Raw genomic sequence first — 17,476 nt, forward strand, 5'->3', positions numbered from 1 at the left:
TTTATTGTTAGGCAGAACTCTGCACCCATGAAAATTAATGGTAGCACTCTATGACATCAATTAGAACAAAATCAGGCCATGTGATTACCTTCTGTTTCTTCTATAATGAATAATATTACTGCATTCTGTTTTCTACTCACACAACTCTGTGAGTTGACAGCATGCTTGCATGATTAAGACATAAAGCTAGCAAATGTTTTAATTCAAAGATTATTACAAACTAGAAAGAAGTCAGATAAAACCAGAGATTTTTTTATTGCACAAAATAAATTATATAGAAACAATGCAACAAAACAACTCGTATTGTAGGCTGCACAACAGATGTTACAACATGAATATATTTATTGCTTTGAGAAAGGAGCAATTCAGTGCCAGTAAGCAGATTAGTTATACTTCTTGCTCATCTAGATTTTTCATAAAATTAATCCAACTGGGCTAGAGGCATCTTGCAGCATACAGGTCAGGCCAAATTGTCATTTGTTATCAACCACTATAAAGGTGCTGTAAGCCTTCTTGACATTAGCATGAAACATGCAGTTTAACATGACTAGTACTGAGCCTTACAGGTAGCTCACTATTAGAAATATCATCACATACCTGATACATTTATACACAAGATTCTAGAGGCCCATTCGCAGGCTTTGCATGAGCCACTGTTTCAAAATAAATCTTGTTTACAAATGTTGATGCAGATTTGAACAGGCTTCACTCTACATCAAGAGGCACGACCAAGGGGTTTTGCCAAAAAGCCCCCAAGTACCAGCACTTCCCATCCCTAAATGGAAAACTGATCACCAGTGCTGACTGAGTTATAAGTGTCTCATTTTTTCTAGGGCCATACTCAGATTTGACATTAAAAAAACTCCTCAAATTCCTTTGGTAGAAATGGGTGAAATTTACAGTGCTTTTTAAGTACTTCAAAACATGACATATTTGGTTCTTCAAAAGATACAAGCCTGCAGTACTAGTATTGCACTCAGGTCAATTGGATTTTAAACTGCTACTTTGTGGACCCTGAGATGTTGACCCTAATGAATTGCTACAGAAATCATCTCTTAACAAAAATTATAAAAATGGACAATGTTCATGTAACGAAACACATCAAATCCTGATCATGCAGATCTTTGCGAAGCATGAACATAAATGAGAGAATGCCATTTCAAGTGTTTATAATCTGAGTCCAGTTCTCCCCCAATTTGTCAAGGACACAAGTATTTATTCAGCTGAGTTCCTACCAATGAATTCTACTGCTAGTGTACACACTCATTATTGCAAAACTTACTTATGAGAAGGTTAATATAATAAGAGTAAATTTAAACAATATTAGTCACCCATGAAAGGAAATTAAGTGAGGAAGTGGGAAGTCTGGCTCATTTCAAGTCTCAGCTACAAGGATAATTATAGAAAGTCACTCCAATGAGGTCAAGCTGAAGAACCCTGTTGAATCCCACAAAAATAAGTAAAGAGATTTTGGACTGGACACTAAGATGTACACAAACAAATATGGTTGCCACTCTTTACTGTACTTTAATAAAATTCTTTACTGTATTTATTCTTCCCTGAAACTGTGTCAATGCATTATGATGAATAAAAATACAGCTGAAAGTGAGGTTTCAAATCGCTGCAAAATATTATAAGAAGTGAATTATTCTGAATTTAAAAAATAGTATTTATACAAATTTTCAGTCTTTAGTGATGCGCTCACTTTCCACGCATGTACCCAGCAGTAGCTTCCTTTGAAGGAAGGTGAGTATTAAACTTGACTAATATTGCATACTTTTTCATCCAGGGGACTGTTTATTAAATACTGTATGTAAAATTCTGCCATCTTATAGAAGTGTTAGTAAGCACAGTAAGATTCAACTAAACAACCTGAAATGTCCACTGAAACACATGCATCACAAAAAATGGTCAGCATTTTTTATACTTACTATGAAGTAGAAAAGTTATAAGGCAGGATGAAGCTAATATCAAAGATGACAAACAGCACCACAAGCCTGTGTTTTGCAATTGCTTTCTGATTGGACACAAAATATATTATCATAGTCAGATACAATTAGGGTGAGAAATGCATTTAGCCCAGCTGTACTAACTATACAGCTTCACACAGAATAAACATTCCATAAATCAACAGAAAATGCATTTGAGCACAAAAAATAAAAATATGTAAGTGATTCTCTAAGCAGCATTTTGTTTTCTTTTTCTTTTTTTTTTTCCAAAACATTAACATAGATAGATATTGGACTGATTAAATATCTACAAGTGCTTTTTCTTTACAAAAATACATATATTCTTAATAGTAGGATAGACTGTCATTAACAATGACCTGTGTTTTTTTCACTTCAATTTGAATGATTTATAAGCTAAATTTTACAACCACAAAAAGGTTTATTTGTAATAGGATGTTATCACTTTTGACAAAAAGCTTAAAACATTTTATATTTTAAAACAAATTAGCAACTTAAGATCACAATGTGTTCTATGAGCTCCTAAGTACTGTGAGGGCTGCTTTATTAAAAACTGGTAACTACTGATCAAATGCAAGGAAGCATTAGAACATTATTACTGCTCACCATAGGCTCCTTTCTTTTAACTTGGATCACAGCTTATATAAGGACACTTAGGCCCCCACCCCCAAAAAATCCATTGAGAGTAACTCTATATCATCTATTCAGTAGCCTGGAACATCCAACAATTCAGGCTTTGCATTAATTTAAAAAAATGCAAAATACTTTCCTTTCAATAGTTAAGTCTGCAATAAGGGAAAAATGATGCATTGCTTCATGTTTATACTAAGAAGGTTCTATTCGAGAAAAAAAAATACGATCAGTAAGTATTTAGAATGAAATCTTTCAGCCAGCTAAATAATTATGTTGACCTATTACTGTCCAGTTTAGTTAACCACTATCCTGGAAAAGGAAATCAAGATAATTTGGATTTTTTTATTCTCTCTGTTTCATACTGCACAAGTAAAATAATCACTTCTTACTAATCAATGGTCTCACATCAAGGACAGCAATGCCATTTGCTAAAAAAATAGCTATAAAAATCTGTAAAACATACTTAATATCTTCTCATTATCCTCCAAATCTGTCCTTTCCACCCTCCAAAATATCACTGAACTACGACTAGAAACCCCAAAAGTAGCTTGGTGACTATTTTGTGCTTTGGAAGGTTTACAGGATTGACAGCACACTGAGTTTTTTGTTAGTTCACAGGCCAGGTATAGCAGACACATCAGTAAATGCAAGCCTTTGTGCTTTTCTTCAGTAACATGAGCTACTCTCTGTCTGTTGACTCAACCTCAACGCTATTCCTGTTGTTTCTTTCCTTTTCTAATTTGTTTTGGAAACTGCTAGGTGTGCCTAACCCTTTAGCTTGGTGACACAGACAACTACCACTGGTCCAGTTCTGCTTGATGGACTCCAGGTACCTCTTGACCATTCAGGCACTCCAGGAAAGTGTCAATGTCATATTCCAAGTCCATTTCTGGGTGGCGTTACCTTTGGTATTAATTAGGTCCCTTAAAACTATTAGGCAATCAGATTATCCATAAAAATAGTTTATTTTTAAAAAACCCTAGTTTTTAAGAACAAACTAAATATCTGACCACAAAGACTAATTTTAAATCAATAAGTATGTGATATTTTTTCAGTAAAAATGGAGTATGTTTCATTTTACCACATCAAAATTCAGGAGACAACAGAAATAATATCTACCATACTCAATATAATACAAAACTGAATTTTAAGAGTAGAATACCATTATAAAATATGTGCCTTGCACTTAGACAATAAACATTTTCATTACAACTTAATTTGTAATAAAACCCTCAGTATGTTAACTAGCAGCAAAACTATTTTACTGTGCAGCCATTTTGTATATTAGATAGTAACCCCTCACCTCTTTGCTTTACACTGGCTGTCATGAGGAAGAAGGAAAATGCACAGTTTTACTTCTGTTCACCTCATCCTGTCAACTGCCAACCATGTTAGAAGCATTTCCTAGCAATACACATAAAAGCTGTTTCAAAGAAAAGTACCTAATGGTTCAGAAAAACAAGCAAAGTCAAAGCAATGCCTATCTTTGGTTAAAATTAATGTAACAGCAAAAACTACCGCTTACAGACATCTTTCGTTCCAGAATTCCTCCTCCATCCTGAGCTTACAGAACTTTGTCTCTTTCTGCAAATACAAAAGATAGCCTGGACACTTCTATCCATGTACAGAGCTCCTCTGCTTCACTGCCACACTCCAGGAGCACAGAGACCTAAATTGCCTACTAGAGAATGAAGCAACATCCTTACTCAGCTGTGGAGAGCCACCTGAGTGCAAAAGATTTATGGCACACACATTTGATGGAAGAAATCTGTTGGAAATTAGTTAATTAATTAATTTCCTATTCTGGAACCTAAGGTTTTAATCTGACCTACAGACAGTGTAGACAGAAGGTAAAGAAAATCATTAGGTAGATCTGTTTATGAAGAAAAATATTTAAACATTGCAAGATCATCTTTTGAAGGACATTCCTGCAAGGGATGTTTCAGCTGAGGTCTGAAGGTCAGACAACCCCTATGCGACAGAATTAGAGGCGAATGTGCAGTTGGAAGTTTTCACATTTCCTTTAGGTGAATCAATCCCCTCATGTCTTGGAACTCATCCTGGAACACACTCCAGTAGACTACAATCCCTCCTCAAACAAGTGTTTTTAGCTGAAACCCTTGTGGAAGCATGACCTTGCTGAAACTGGCTATGAAGGATTGAAAATGCAGAGCTGTGAAAACTGCTGAAATCCATGAGAGCTGCCTGATAAGTGATACCTGGGAGCTGACACCCCAAGCACAATATCACCTTTATAAGTCCTTCATTGCTTGACTTTTGGGTAGGAAATTGGGTGGGGTATGGGAATGGCCAAAAGATGTGTAAGAACCTAGAACTAATTACAACAGAAAGGGTGCCTTAGTTTAGACATTTTAACTGAGAAAAAGAATAAGTCAACAAAGCATGAAGTAAACTGAGAGGGGAATATGCAGCATGACACATGCATTTTTGTAGGAAGCAAAGAGATGCCTTCAATCTGCCAGATTAAATGAAGAAACTGGACTAAACTCTTGGATAAGGATGTAAGTCTTAATTGCCTTTTCACTTTTCCAGGACAAAAATTATTTTGATCAATTAATGTTATTAACCAGTATTTTATGTAGTCCCTCTATAAATAAGGCTCAATCTATTTATTTTGAGACTTAAGACAGGTTTTGAACAGCTGCTTGTTCTCTAATATTTCTACCAGACATGGTATCTGGCTGAGCTGGATGCTATGCCTTTTCTTGGAAGTTCTCTCAAGAATGGTTTTTTTCTGGGGAGAGAATAAGTACCTCTTATCTTCAGTTCTATGAAAATGTAAACCCCCACAAACAATAAAACTCAGTGATTGGTCCAATTAAAGGACTAAGCTGCAGCCTATTTTTCTAAACAGCAGAGAAGGAAAAAATGTTTACTTCTTTCACAAAGTCATGTAGAACAGGTATTCATGGGAAAAATGAGATGAAACTGGACCATTATTTTGTCTGCAGTAAGACCCTAGCTTATATCTAGACAGAATGGGATCAATCTCTTTTCTCCTGCAGATATACTAGAATTGTTTGTTTTAGGGTATCTAGTCTAGTGACCTTGATAAGAACAGAAAAGTCAAGTCAAATTGCTGAAACCTATGGAGAAAAAAAAGACCATGATCCAGAATTAAAGGGTTCCTCATGCAGAAAATGGAATATTTTCAACATAAAAGTACTTATTTTAATATAATTTCTACTGAGATATGGCAGTTTTAATTTAAATTATCTAAAGGAACACACTTTTTTATACTTTTTTTCCATGAAAGCTTCTCAATACAGTATGTTTACGATATATTCTTGCTGAAAATATTAAGACCATAGATAAAATTCAGAAGCAACTATTACCCTGTCAAATGAAAACAATGGATTTAAAAGGTACTCTGTATTAGTAATCAGGCACTTCACTTTGTACAACATTTTCAGTAAAGTCAAGATAATACTTTTATAATTTTTTTTTGCAGAACTGCAAGCTAGCTGAGTATGCACAATACAATTCTTGCACTGCATACTCCTAGGAGCCAAATCCCCAAAGCTTTCATGTGAACAATACCTACTATAGTGATGAGTCACTTCAGTTATTGTAGCAATCTTATTTGGTATTTCCTTAAAAAAATCCTTAGCCCTTAGCTACCAGGAGTTTAGTAATGCATCATGGAAGATGCATTTCTTGATTAAACATCTAATTCCATACTGTTTGAGATATTACAGGATCTTGTTTCTAAATTCTAGCTTACGGCTCATTACTAGATAAATGCAGCAACCAGCTATGCTCAACCAAAAGTTGTTTATGTTTTTCATTAATGAGTTTTTCACTTCTAGAGGAAAAAACCCAAGCAGCACCATATGTGCTAAATAAGGGACAGCAAGGTTAGGTAGTAGTGCAGAATTTTTTAGGTCCCTCTGCAGTTAGATACTGCTAATATGGGAAAGGCATAGAAACACAGTGGCAGCAACACTTATTTTATATTCCTATGCTTCACAAGGATGCAGTGGTGACACTTTGTCATGGAAATGCTCAGAAAGTGTGACTTTATCCAGGCATCTGCTCTAGTATGGCATATGGTGCAGTCTGAAGGGAATGCCTAGGTACTCATTTTACTTTACTCCGTCTTTGGCACACAGGAATCTGCACACTCATTCTCATATTCCTATGGTGCTCAGACACTCTTAATTGGCACAAATGAATTAAATCTGCATATCTGTAGAGACATGGCACATATGTACTATATGAGTGAAAATTTCCTGTAAAGAAGGCAATGCCTGCGTTGCACAAGCTGCCCAGTTAAGATATGTATTTCACTGGCACTTTACTTTTACAAAAGCTATTAAACTATAGCAGCACTCAGGCACCATGCCATCAAATCAGAAATGCATGAAGAGTAGGTGGTTAGTTCGTATGCATTTAATGCCACCATTCGCAGCTGGGAACATCGATTCAGATCTGTCAGTATTTTCCATGCTTAAAATGAAGATTTGCCTTCTGTAATATAGTTTTAACTTGCATCAAGAAAATACCAGGAATAAAAACCAATGTGCAACTCTGATTGAGACAATTCACGGTTCTCTGAATTATGAAAACAGGAAGTTATCAAACAGTCAAAGAAAGCTTCTATTAGTTGCCATTCTGAAACCAAGGCAAAATGGTGCTATTCCAAGGGTCCTGTTAGGAGGATGGATTAAAACTTCTATGTTTCTGTCTTTTCAAAACAAGTCTGTTCAAATTTTTTCAAAACAGCAAGCACAACTGTTGAGAAAAAAATTGTGCCCTGAACCAAGCAGAAATTATGCTTAAGCATCCTAGCATTAGTTTTGTGATTAACTGAAACAGGTGTTTTATGTCAAGCAAATCTACAGTGAAAATTCCAGTATAAAATCACATGAAATATATAAAAACTGTATGGTGTAATTTGTATGTGCATGTAAATATTTACAAATAATCTTCTATTTCTACTGTACAGAACAACTGTATATACTAAAAGAAGAATGATTTTTCAATCATGCTCTGAAAGCATGAAAGAGAAAGCATGCTCTGCTCTTCCAAGCTGCTCCATGAGGTGGATTCCATATATAAAAAGAATCTGTTTTTCCCTAGAGACCCTGAAGAGAAGGGCCCACCCTACAAGGAGTATCTTCTTTCTGTCAAGTAGCACATCACAGACTGGGTGGGCAAAGGGATGCCTGTTCCCTGCAGCCAGCACGAGCACCCCTGCCTGTTTCAAGTGCCTGTATTGGCCAGCACACTGCAGAAAGGGGCAGCAGCTTCTTCCTAGACATTTTCCTTCCCCAGTTCCACTGGCATGTGCAACCTTGAGCTGTAATGGCAGGGTTCCTTTACAGACTGCTACCGACAGCATCTTGATTTCTGCACGTCATATGGGCTTTGGAGTGCAAGGGTAGGATTCAACCCAACTACATGTGACTCCACAAGTCATCAGTGTTAGAACTCCTAACAACATTAAAGGGGCCAGATTTAATCCACAACATGCTTATTTCTTCTACAGAACATGCTACTGTACATGAACATAAACTTACAAAGGAATTACAGCCTTACACCTATCTTTCGTATTTGATCCCAAGAAAGAATTTTCACTGTGTCTAAGAATGATCAGTTCACTCTACAGTAGCTTGTGAAAAATTGATTTGGTTCCTTTTTGCTGTATGCAAAAGGCATAAAAAAAGTAAATAGCTATCTACAACACAGCAGGCATGTACTAAGTAGAAATTACGTAACGTGACTGAACTATAAGTATCTCCAGAGAATCTGATCAGAAAAACTCAACTGACTTTTAAGCAAAGACAACGGAAGACAGAAAACATTTACATTGCTATGCTCCCTGCAACATTACCAAAAACCCCAAAAAACATCTCATACTAGAACCATTACGCTTGTAACACCTAAGGCAACAATCACTTTATATCCAGCACTACCAGGTCTTAGGAAAAAAAAATGACCTGAACAATTATTTTGGTCAGACTGCTAGTCTTCAGTATTGCATTACCTCTAATTTTATAGAAATAGTTTTATGATGTGACTTTAACTAATGAAAATTTCTGTAATGAATTCTAAACTCCAGATAGTCACAAGAGATACAGTATGTAATTAAAGCTATATATTATTTTTGTCTTAGCATATTATAGACCTCTATTCAATCTTAAAAGGAAGTGTTTATCATGAAAAATAATAATTATGAAAAATTTTGGTTGGTCATAATTTTGTAGCGGAATTTAGTTGTTCCACAGACATTTATATTACTTTACCTTCATTTTTATGGAGGCTTTATTAGAAGAAATGTAATCTGACCAGAAGCTGTTTTTCCAAAAATAGCTAGTATCCCAAATTCCAAACTTTAGGGAAACCATCAGAAAGTGCAATCACAAAGGCTGCAATGCTTTTAAGCAATATTAGCAATTTAGAAGATTTAAAATTATTATTTTGAATTATCATGTTCTACATCTCTTGTTCAATGTAATTAATCTTCATTCACTGCAAAAGGACTGTTGCACACTCATGAGTGAGCTATACCTGGACCCATGAGAACCTTATCAAGGAAAAGGTAGTGGCCCAATCACCACTTTTCTAAATATATTTTCTATACAAAATATTGTCAAGGTATAATCCTTAGTTATTTTTACAGTACTCTATGATTTGAACAACAATATTCAGTAAAATAGTAAGTGTGTGAAACTGCAACACCACATGAATGAGCACTCTGCCATTTTGCTAGTGTAATCAATATTAGGACCAGAAAAATTTTCTAACACGCAAGCAGAAATATTCCATAGGTTTTGAGTCTTGACTGTACAGTTCATGATTTTGGCTATGATTTGCAGCACACTCTTAAGATACACAAATATCTTATGCACATTTCAGTAGCAGAATGGCACTTGGCTTGCTCTAATAGAAACAACAGAGATGCAACTGACAATTTTAAGAAAGACAATGTCCTTATTTGCATGCTGAAATTCTGGCTGTGTCCCCCCAATCCAGGCACATCCATTCATTGTGCAATCTGTCGATGGGTAAACAAATAGTGCAGGATTCATCTCAGTGGGATCTGGCCCTTTGGTCTAACCGAAGTCAATTCTAGGTCGATACTGAAGTACCATAGGGTAAGACTGAAAACAAGCAAGGGAAAAACAACAACAAAAACAGACAAGAAAGCATGAAGACATGATTCATAAACAATACAAAGAAAATGCAATTAAAGACTACCTTAATAATAGCCAGCTCTTATCTCTAAGACAGATGTATATGACAATTTATATGAAATAATTCCATATATTTCAACAGTTAAATCCATCCCTGTACTTCAAATCTACTAGCTATTTGTCACCAATAAACAATTTCTGTATCTGCTTTTATATATTTCAATATTTATGTTTTATTACACTTATACTTGGGAGTGCTCAAACAAGTCTTATCTCTGTGTTGCTGTGTTTGATGAAAAGCAATCTGGAAAAAGTATATTTACGGGTGATGTACTTTGAAATTTATATACAGAGGTTCCATAGCTAAACTATAAAAAAAATTGCTGTCATCTGGTTTTCTGAGAGATGACCTTCTCCCCAAATCCAAACTCCTTAACCTCAGATGAAGTGATACATTTTCATTAATTCCTACTGAGAAGAAATGGCAAATCAGCCTCTTGGATCCCTAAATTGGATAGAATTTGTGGAATGGATCGTTAGAGTGTATGGATTTCCCAAAGGGGCTGTTGAATGGGCACCTGTTGCTCAAACTTTTGTTCTACTCAACCTCTTATTTCTCAGTCTGTCAGCATTTCATTTGTCTCAAGTTTTCCTCTTAACTTCATTAGCATACTGTGTATTTTCTATAGCATAAAACTCTCGCAAATCTCATTGTCTCAGCAGGCGGAAGGCCTTAAACACCTCTCTGCCATACAACAGAGAAACAAAGTTAATTTAAGTGTTTTTAATTCCAAAGTTGGAAATATAAAAAAATTATTACAGAAGCTATCATTAAAACCAGAAACATTTTGCTTCATCCTTCAAATGCAACAGAGGTGAAGAAATAAAGGTTTAGCTCCAGAGACCTACATGGTTAATAAACTTTCCATGCCATGGTAGTGAAATATCACCAGAACTAAATGCGATCACACTTGCAGGGGATTTACGAACTGGAGTTCAGAGAAATCACAAGGTAAACCCAGAGGTATTAACAGTACCAGGAGTGTTTAGGACAGAAGACAGGGAGCACCATGTGCAGCCTGCATGTGCAATTAACAATATGTACCTGCAGTATTATAAATTACTTGGTCTCTGATTCATTTTTTCTTCACACAGGACATGACTACAATGTTATTTAAATACTATTTCACAAGGTTTTGACTTTGAATATATAAATAGTCTCTACAAGTTTGCAGATCTAATTGAAAGTGGACACAGGAAGAGACAGAGCAATCACCACACTGAAATTGCCAAGTAAACCAGTGAGGCTCAATGTTTTAGCAAACAAAATCACAAAACTATACAAATCAAATGCACTATGCTGGGACAGTAATTCTAATTACTGAAGGAGGCATGAGCGTAGTAGTTCACTTCCATCACTAGTGGGGATTGACTCTCTACCACTAGTTCTAATTTTTACTCAAGACAAAAATAGTATTCTGAAGTTGCAAAGTAACTTTCAGACATCAGTTCAAATCAAAATTCTCAATGAGGAAACTGAAATACTGTTTCAAATAATATTGGGAACCAGATTAGTCAGTGAAACTTAGAAATCAGCTTCAGTTTACAGGTTCTGGAGGTTTTGGTTCTAGAGATTATTCCATTTCTAATTTTAAAAATGTGAAAGGAACAAAACTTAGAAAAATCTAACGTTTTATGACCCCATCAAAAATGACATATGAATTCCCATAAAGAGACAAAACCATTGTAGTCTATTAATTTATACGCTTCAGTTTTGATCCCTTGCCAGTGACTGCCCTATGCTGCTTAGTTAGGGGAATGAAATAGGAAGAGGTAGATAATCCTTTGAGGCTGATATGGATATGAACCTATAGAATGATCTGTCTCAAAAAAATCACAAACAAAAAGCGGCCTAAAGCAAAGTAAAAACTCCTAAATCCTTTGAATAAAGTTTGTGCTGCAGGAATGAAAATGTTCAGGCCTTGCTCACAGTTTTAGGACTTTGTAGTGAGGAATTATAAAAACTCCACAAGTGGAATTACAATGGAGGTGCTGACAGGACCTTAATGACTGTAGTATGTACAGTCGTGAGTGCCTCTTACCTGATAGAAAGTGCCATCCTGTGAGCAGACTTGCGAAGCTGAGCAGTTCTGACACCGAAACTGCGAAGGAGATGATTTTCTGATCAGATAAGAGGCATCCACAGCTGGACATACACATTTACCAATTACTGATTTTTTAAAAAAAATTTTAAATGTAAAGGTTACAATCAATTTACTTATTTAAAAACAGGAAAGGTTTGTTTAATGAATAACTGGACATTTTTCCCTTTTCTTGTCTACCTCATTTAAGGTCCACAGCTATGCCAATAAAAACTACTGGTCAATAGTACCAGAGATGAAGATAATGGATTCGCTTGATCTTCATTCAGAAGAAGAGACTGTTAATTAATTACCATTGCAACTTTATTGAGGAAAACAAAATCACAGATGGCTAGATATTACTGGATTTATTACCAGCACGATGAAATTTGTAGAAGTTTTAATCATCTTTGACTTCATGGGAGTGATTTAAAACTACATGAAAGAAGATGAACACATACCTGGCTATGTGTGTACACAAATACAAACTTAACCAGGAGTTGTCAACTCTTGAAGTCAAATGTTAAATGTTATAAACTATAGTTCTGAGATTTTTGAAAATTTTTACTGCAAATATCTTTTTATCAAGATCATAGTTACTGTTGCCTCCAATTCCATGCAGCTGCCAGAAGTCCATTTGTAGGCAAGGACTGCAGTATAAAATGCCATGAAAAAATTCCATTATCACTGAAATTGTTGCCTCAACACTTCCTAATAGTTCAGCCAATGCTAACAAAAATACAAGATGGCAAACCAAACAAACATCCACTGGTTTCAAGGCAGTCCTGGAAAAAATTCTAGTTAAAGCTCCCTTACTTGTGCAATATTGGGTTTTCAGCAATCACCAAATTTCAGTACAATATTACTTTCACATTTATCAAATACTTGCTTCTATACATTGACCTTCCTAATTCCTATCAAAATCTATTCTTCCCCCTCCAGTTTCAGATTAAGGTAAAACTTTAGGAAACTTGTGAATTGATAACCCTACAGTGTGTTTATTCCTCTGTCTTCTCTGTCCGTGCCCCAGTGCTTTTTATTCTGAGCACTAGGAAGCTTAAAACAAAATAAAGAACAGAAGAAGTTTGGAATTTTCTTCAGATGAGTACATTAAGGTATGTCAAATGCTTAACCTTAGCTGCACTCTGATTCAGCTTCCACTAGTAATGACAGACAAACTTGCATATACTACAAAGCAATAAAGAGTGAAGACCAATCAACAGGCACACACAAACAAATGCATAAAAGAGAAGAAAAGGCGATATCACTTCAAACCAAAAAAAATAAATATACAAGGCAATACTAAATCAAACTGAATATCAGTCCTGAAAAAAAGTCCTTTTAAAAGATAAATACTGCAATTCTAAAATATACACATGCAGCAAGGAAAACCCATCTGGCTGTTATCTGAATGTTACTGTTATACAACATGTCCACAAAGAATAGATGTAGTACTAACAGAAACAGTAATAAAATAATTAGATTTCACCAGCAATTTTTCAGCATCACTTTCAGTTTATTGACTGAATGAAACAGGTTCTTCCTGAAGAACTGCTGGATGCAGATTCCCCAACTATTGTAACTCAAAAGGTCACCCAAAGCAAATTTGCTGAAAAAGAACAAGGGCTTGGGTTTCAGTTACTTGACTTAAAACTCTGAGCAGAACTGGTATGTACACATTGTACATCTGCTATTTTGAAGTTTCAGAATCTACACAATATATGTGCTGCAGGGTTTCACCCATAGGGTTTTTACATAAGAAATTCAGAAAACATGCAGAAGGCATTTTTAAATAGGGTTTTTTGGAAGGGTCATAGATTATATTTGGGCCTAAGATGTGAAAGTATGTATAGTCTCTATAAGAAATATACCAAAACATCATTTATCAATAATGTAACAGCATTTACGTTTTCGCCTCTTAGTCTCCATCTTGTCATATAGATGAATTCCATAGTATGATCCTTCCCCATGATCTCTCCGTTGCATAGTACATCCAGCTTAAAATATAACAGAACAAACAGTAAGACCAAGGGAAGCAGATTTTTAATGTCTAAATGAACTGCTAAGGGGATCTCCAGAGTTATTCCTTCCACTCATATCACTATACAACAATTCCATCAGACACGCATATCAAACCTGGATGAATACAGCATGCTCACAATGTGCCATTTTATACACTGCTATTCAACTGGTATTTTTTCACTTTTGTGTTTTTATTTGAAATGTGGACAGAAGGAAGTCTGCTACTGAGGTATGAAATCACCAGTAGACTAACATTCCCTATATTTAGCTACGCTACACAATATCTGTTTGAAGAGAAAGCCTTGTGCTGTATTTTGGAGGCTGCCTTGCTATTCCAGTGCTCTTTCAAACCCAAAGATATAAACCAGAAGTACAGTAACTTTCATTTAAAAAAATAGCTTGTAAAGAAACTTAAAAAAATTAGTTTAAAAATAACTATAAATTACAAGAAAAGTGCACTTCAAAGTATACAGATATTCCTTAATTGAAAACAAAAGGCAGAGAAAAACAATGATCTCAGTGTGAAAAATGTCTAAACTGTATTATAGTATCTTACTGCTGCCTGCCACTGCAAATGTTTGACATTTTCATTATTAAAGTTGTAATGTTTTCTGGGTTTTAGACAAAAAAAAAGTCAAAATTTTGAAGTAAGCAGATTCTTTGTAACACAAGCCATTAAGGTACCAGACAGATTAAAAACCAAACGACACCAAAAAGGCTGGTCAGCATGTCATGACACCGTGACAAACTCCTGTGTATAGTTATAACCTGTGCACCAAACCTAACTCATCCCTACCCCTGACCAAAGCTGGGAGGCTGCTGATGGTGCCAAAGGCAGCCTGCCCTTCATGGAGCCTCTGGCTCCTGCAAGAGAACAGGAATTTCCTGAAGAAATAGGCTATGCTTCATTCTAAATTCCTGTATCCCTGGAAAGAGGGAAAGCAGGTTCAAACATGATTAAATTTCATAGAAATGTATTATGTTGCAGGGAGACAAAAATACAAACAATGTTTTTTTTTCAAATGTACCTCATAGGAACTTGGAAGTTTTAATTTTAAGCTGAGAAACTTTTTGATAGTTCCCACGGTCACTCGAGTAGAACAGCGGATAAACTTCTTCATTAACCCCTAAAGCAACAGCAACAAATCAGAAAAAAACATGTTAGAAATTCTGGAAAATGTCAGAAATCTTCAGAGCAAGAACAGCTGTAACTGATAATTTTTTCAACCAGCAACCAGTTTTACTGTACTCTCTTCTAATTCCCAATGAAACCATAGGTTCATTTTTGTTTACTTGTTTTCAAAATTTAAAAGATTACAAACAAGTTCATTTGACCCATCTCTGGTTCTAAAGATACTTCAAAAATATACAGAAAGGAGGAAAGAAAAAAACCAAAATCCAGCTACCACCAAAGCCATCAAAACCCCCAGAAGAACTTAAATAATTTATGTGTTTGTGTTAGTAATGCTGGGGGTCAAACAAACACTGCATTTCTTAGAAGCATTAAGAACCTCCAAAGTTATACATGTAACATAACACACAGAAAATACAAGTAGTTTTATTAAAAAGGTTCTTAAATATAGTCTTCTTTTTATTTTTCTCTTTTTAATTTAATAAAACGTTTTTAAAATCTAAGATGATTTCAAAAGACTTTCTCCTAGACTCAGTATGTTAGGTAATCCCCTTCAGGAATAGAAACCAAATATTATCCCTAATTCTTAAAACAGCAATTGGCAGGTATTACTCTACATATTTTGCAGACTGAAGTGACCTCCCCAAGGCCACAGACAACAGAGTCAGAATCAAGTTCACAGCTCAGAAGATCTGGATCCCAGTCATTCAGGGCACCACATATTTGATAAGCAGGTTCATTCTAGCACGTTAAGACAGTAATCCTGAAGGTATGAGGCAGCTCACCTACAGCCAGCTTTATAAATACCTCTGTGGTGTGCTGTAATCTGTTCTGTAATGCAGTTATATACCATAAAGGCTGTAGACTATAAAACTATAATACACACACACACAAAAATTCCACTGTCACAGATGGCTTTCTGTATAGAACTGTATTTTTCACAAAATTCCAAAGATGCACTGAAATGCCTCAAAAGGAAGGACTAAAACGTGGAAGTGGGAACAGGTCACTACATTAAGGTTTGCTGTTAATGGCTATAAAATGATGTGGTTCCTATAAGATGCTGTTCTATCATCAATAACTACAGCACTTTTGCTACTCACTTTGACAACATTATCTCCTGACTGCCCATTGTTGCGCAAACAGTCAAGGCAGATTGCAATCTGTGGGTCACTCCTGTGATAGTCTTTATCTTCCTCATTTTCATCACACTCCTCATCTACTTTGGGTTTATCAGCTTTTGGACTCTCATCTGTAAAATATGAAGATCATATTATTTAAGTATAAAGTAATTAAAATCACATATTTAAGGAAACATGGTGTATTTATGAGCCGAAATTTTTCTTCACATTAACTTGACACAATTTTAATTCAGTGCATTCTTAAACTGACCAATTTAAAAGTCTCTGGAAATAAACTTTTACTATTGAAATTTTAATGCAATATGAAGGCAACAGATTTTTATGGAAATAAATTGGTTGATGTTCTATATTGGGTATGGCTGTCTATTTCTGCTATGTCCAATAATTAAACCCCTGCAACTGTGCGTGCATCACGATCACGCAGACATGTAAACTAGTGTATAGTGTGGCAGTTCAGTGACAAAAACAATGCTTTTAAATAAAGAGTGGAATAACTACACTTATATATCAAAGTAACAGGGCAAATAAGTCCTATTAGCTGTCACAATAATCCAATGAAGACAAGTTCCTCTAACGTAATCACCAGGTAAACGAAACCTTAGATTTCATCCACTTTTGACCAGATCTTAGATTACTGTAAAAACTCCAGATGTTCCTCTCCAGAAGGATTTTACAATTAAATAGCAACATATTTACTTATTCCCCTTTAAAAAGAAAAAAATATAAGAAATCCGAAAGGTCTGTGTATTTTTTAGCAGAGCTTATACAAACTATGTAATGGCATCCCACATGTTAATGCCCTTTTATTTTACTGTTAACATCTTCTATTGGGTCCTGGTATAAAACTCTTAACTCTCTGGAAAAGGTACCATCTTGAAGTAACATCTTGTATAGTGTAGAAAGATTTGGCAAAATTGAGCACTGAAATGCTAAGACTAGCAAGTACATCTAGATAAGGCTGCAATGTATGTAATTAATAACCATAAAATGGAGAAAGTTTTACAGATCTAGAGTACAGTACACAATAATATTATTGTTCATGTCTGGGTTATTTTCTGTATCCCCAACTTACTTATTTTGACTTGAAACAAAGACTGCTCTCTGTTGGAATGAACCATTATCACAATTAACATGAATAAGCTGCTTTCATGTTTTTTATAAAACCTTCAGATCAAGTTCTGCTGCTTTCCTACACTTAACAGACTTCAAAAGGAATTTAGAAGAGTTAAGATGAGAAAATAGATTGTAAACTTTAATAAACACCAAGGCATGACTAAGT

The 17,476-nt window shown here is 35.3% G+C and overlaps 1 protein-coding gene across 12 annotated transcripts in view; it reads right to left on the reverse strand.

Moving 5' to 3' along the window:
- Window positions 1-3,339: 3,339 nt before the first annotated feature.
- PCGF5 (polycomb group ring finger 5) overlaps window positions 3,340-17,476 on the reverse strand; it is a 123,826-nt gene continuing 109,689 nt past the window's right edge. For 6 of the 12 annotated variants that reach the window (XM_086900764.1, XM_086900762.1, XM_086900766.1 and 3 more), the window contains 5 exons: window positions 16,159-16,307; window positions 14,952-15,050; window positions 13,809-13,898; window positions 11,863-11,922; window positions 3,340-9,727 (listed from right to left, as the gene is read on the reverse strand). In XM_086900764.1, coding sequence (XP_086756890.1) covers window positions 9,680-9,727; window positions 11,863-11,922; window positions 13,809-13,898; window positions 14,952-15,050; window positions 16,159-16,307 — 446 coding nt within the window. In that variant the 3' untranslated portion in view covers window positions 3,340-9,679. Of the gene's footprint in view, window positions 9,728-11,862; window positions 11,923-13,396; window positions 13,511-13,808; window positions 13,899-14,951; window positions 15,051-16,158; window positions 16,308-17,476 lie in introns of those variants that run through there. The other 6 variants (XM_086900768.1, XM_086900771.1, XM_086900767.1 and 3 more) reach the window with 2 other exon arrangements.

This window comes from Cyanistes caeruleus, chromosome 8 (genome assembly GCF_971803275.1).
Source record: "Cyanistes caeruleus chromosome 8, bCyaCae1.hap1.1, whole genome shotgun sequence".
Lineage (NCBI taxonomy): Eukaryota > Metazoa > Chordata > Aves > Passeriformes > Paridae > Cyanistes > Cyanistes caeruleus.